The sequence below is a fragment of the Giraffa tippelskirchi genome, chromosome 5 (genome assembly GCF_054371585.1).
Source record: "Giraffa tippelskirchi isolate mGirTip1 chromosome 5, T2T-mGirTip1v1.2.pri, whole genome shotgun sequence".
NCBI lineage: Eukaryota > Metazoa > Chordata > Mammalia > Artiodactyla > Giraffidae > Giraffa > Giraffa tippelskirchi.
The window spans coordinates 90,232,043-90,235,650 of record NC_137279.1 but is presented as its reverse complement, the minus strand read 5'-3'; the positions used below and the strand labels follow the sequence as shown (position 1 = coordinate 90,235,650).

The window sequence follows — 3,608 nt, the reverse complement described above, 5'->3', positions numbered from 1 at the left end:
AATCAACCTCCACTAACTTGGCACATAGGCTCATTACAGTTGGATGCAGGCCTTAGTCCCTGTTACTGACCCAGACATGGAATTAATATTGTGTAGTACTGCCAAGGTAAAAATCATACAAAAGATTCATAATTGAACCTACTGAAAAACATCTAGACTGTTATTTATCAACACATGAACACTCGATTAGAAATTAGGATTATTCTTCAAGTATATTCATTGTAAATACCATAGAGAGAACTTAGTCTTATGAAGATGGTTGCTCAGTTACCATATCTTATAATCATATGTCTTGACTGTATTAAAATTAAGTTTTTACCCCAATTATTTCCACAAGTTAAATTTATCTTGGAGAAATCGAGTGGCAAAAACGTAATCAACAAAGTCCAATTCAAAATGTGTCAAATTGAATAAAGGTTGAAAAAAACTATTGAATCCAGTTATTAGTGAATTTTGTTTATTGGTGACCTTTGGGAGATCAGTTTCAACCAAAGACTGGCAGAAAAAGACAGATGGAAGACAGTTGAGGATAAAAAGACTCTAACAATTACATAGACTCCCAAACACTAGATCTTATTTGAGGTCCCTGGTCTTATGAAAAAAAGATGTTAGCTTGACTCATGTGCTTTTTTATGGCTTCCTTTATCTCTTTATTCCTCAAGCTATAGATAATGGGGTTGAAAAATGGGGACACAACTGCAAAGGCCAGAGCAATGGCTGTATCCCAGAATAAGGAGTAGGTGGCAGAGAAGCGTAGGTACATGAGAGCTACACTGCCAAAGAAGAGCAGAAATACAGTGAGGTGGGAGATGCATGTGGAAAAGGCCTTGCGACGGCCCTCAGTGGAACGAATACGTAGAATTACAGCCACGATACCAACATAGGACATGAAGATGATCATCACAGCTGTAATAATCTCCACTGCATGGACAACATCCACTACCCGAATCATGAGGATGGCTTGTGTGTCTGTGCAGGCCAGGCGTAGTACTGGGAGGAAGTCACAGAAGATATGCTCCAGGTGATTAAAGCCACAAAATGGCAGTGTGGAGATCCAGGCAATCTCAGGAAGGGGTGTGGCAAAACCACAAACACAGCAACCTAAAGCCAGCCAGGCACATAACTTTGGGGTCATGATAGTAGGGTAATGAAGAGGTCTGCAGATGGCCAGGTAGCGGTCAAAGGCCATAGCTGTCAAGAGACAAACCTCACTGATGCCTGTGGAATGGAAGAAATACATCTGCAGGAGACAGCCATTTAAGGAAATGCTCTTCTCACGAAGCAGGCAAGAGAGCATCTTTGGTATGGTAGCTGTGGTATACCAGGTCTCCAGGAAAGAAAGGGCACTGATAAAGAAGTACATGGGAGTGTGGAGATGAATATTTAGCTGGACCACTGTGATGATGACCACATTTCCAACAACAATGAATGCATAAATGAAGAGCAGTAGAACAAAACAGATGACAGAATCTCTCCAGGAATAAGGGAAAGCAGAGAAGATAAACTGGTGAGCAGTCGTTTCATTGGCATTCTCCATCTCCAGGTAAGAAATGAGGTTTTCAAATCCTACTGCACTCAAACTTCCAGGCGATGTCTACTACTCATCATAGAGTAAGTACACTTACAAAATGCCGGCATCTGGTTAAATCCCTGTCTTGGGAGTGTAGAAGAAGAAGGAATATTCCATATTCCATAGATGCTTACAACTAAAATTGGAATGTGGAAAAAAAATTAATCAGAAAGCACAGCCAATAGATTAGATTAATAATTCTCAAAATTTATCAGGCATCAGGATAACTTGGAGGGCTTGTTAAAACTTAGCTTACTGGTCTTCATCCTGAGAAAATTCAAGGAAAAGGCAATCACCTACAAGCCAAGAAGAAAGGCCTTGAAAGGAATCAACTCTGCCAAAATCTTCCTAGCTTTCAGAACTGAGAAAATAAACTGTTGTTGTTCAAGTCACTTAGTCTGATACTTTGTTATAAAAGCTTTAGTAAATTAATATACCATACTTATACCCAGCACTCAACCAGTTTCCCTTGCTGACTTTCTTATTTCTTGGTTCTTCTAGATACCAACTTTACACATTTTTGCATCTGTTGTCTTCTTATGTCTCAAATTTAATTAATCATTGGAGTCTGCTTAACTTTTTTTCTGTTGTATTACCAATACGTTTTATTTCTTTTATCTTACCCCTAATTTGATGCTTAGTAATAATGCCCACACTATTGTAATAGGTTATCAAAGGTTTCTACTTCCAGTCTTACTATTTTCATATAAGCCTCTATTCCCTCAAGACTAATCTTGCTATAACATCAGTTTATTCATGTGACTCCCCTTTCATACCTATACTTAAGTTTTACATTCTCACTATGTTCTTCCTCTAAATTGTTTTGTCTTTAAAAAGAAAAAAGTCTCAGATTATTTAGGATAACATTTTTATAATCACTGTGAAAGGAAAAAATAAGCTTCACTTTTGTCTGTCACTGATTAATAATCTCATGATACATTAGGAAAGGGCACTTTATTAATGTTCTCTTATGTATATTATCTATAGATGTATTTGTTCATTGATTATGTGACTGAAAGTGAACATGTTAAGTGCTCAGACATGTCTGACTCTTTGTGATCCCTTAGACTGTAGCCTGCCAGGCTCCTCTCTCCATGGAATTTTCCAGGCAAGAATACTGGAGCCATTTCCTTCTCCAGGAGATCTTCCCTACCAAGGATCGAACCCAGATGTCTGTATTCCAGGCAGATTCTTTACCATCTGAGCCACCAGGATGCCCAATTATGTGACTAAAGCCCATAAAACTCCCAACTACATCATCTTTCTTTAGTACTGTACTGAAATGACATTTTCGTTATTTCAGCAGAAAACAAAGCCATCTTGTCTACTGTTGCTATGAAAAATTGTTCATTTCCAATCCAGTTTATTAAACCCGCTGTTAATCCAAACATGTCACTTTCAGTTTCTGGTCTCTGAGCATTCCTGAAAGAAATCCCCCCTGCATGAAATATCCTCTTGTTCTTTATAAGCTCTACCTTCTCTTTAAACTAGCCAAATTCTATTGGGTTGACCAAAAAATTCACTCAGATTTTTCCAGAAGATGTTATGGGAAAAACCCAAATGAACTTTTTGGCCAGCCCAATATACATGTGTCTTTTCTAATTTTAACAAGATAATTCTACACGTAATAGAAATCATTCTATTTCCTGTAATATTTGTATGTCTATGTATCTTTTCCTTTTAAATTTTTTCAAGTGTTCTTGATTTTTCATATACATATATGATCTTGCCCATAAGACTTGAGGTCCCCAGTACTAGTCCCTACATTGTGATTATGGCCTTTAAGACAGGGTCCTAAAAACTGAACCAGTCTACTCATTCAAGAAAGAGCCTCTGAGCAGAACTAATTCCGCATTCTATTGAAAAGACATGGCTAAGTAGAAGAAAGATAAGAGAGATGGAAATCAAAAAGAAAAACTTGGATTTCTCCCAATGAACGCTTCTCTATATTTATCCAAATCTCAGTAAAGTCTAGTACAATTGTCAATGATATTAATGCCTCACAACAAACTGGAAATCTCACTTGATTCCTGAAACA

At 37.5% G+C, this 3,608-nt stretch overlaps 1 protein-coding gene across 1 annotated transcript; it reads right to left on the bottom strand.

The window, feature by feature from the left end:
• Positions 1-592: 592 nt before the first annotated feature.
• On the bottom strand, positions 593-1,537 carry LOC145504528 (olfactory receptor 6K2-like). The gene has a single exon (XM_081485586.1). The coding sequence runs from the start codon at positions 1,535-1,537 to the stop codon at positions 593-595; it is 945 nt and encodes a 314-aa protein (XP_081341712.1).
• Between the last annotated feature and the right edge of the window lie 2,071 nt (positions 1,538-3,608).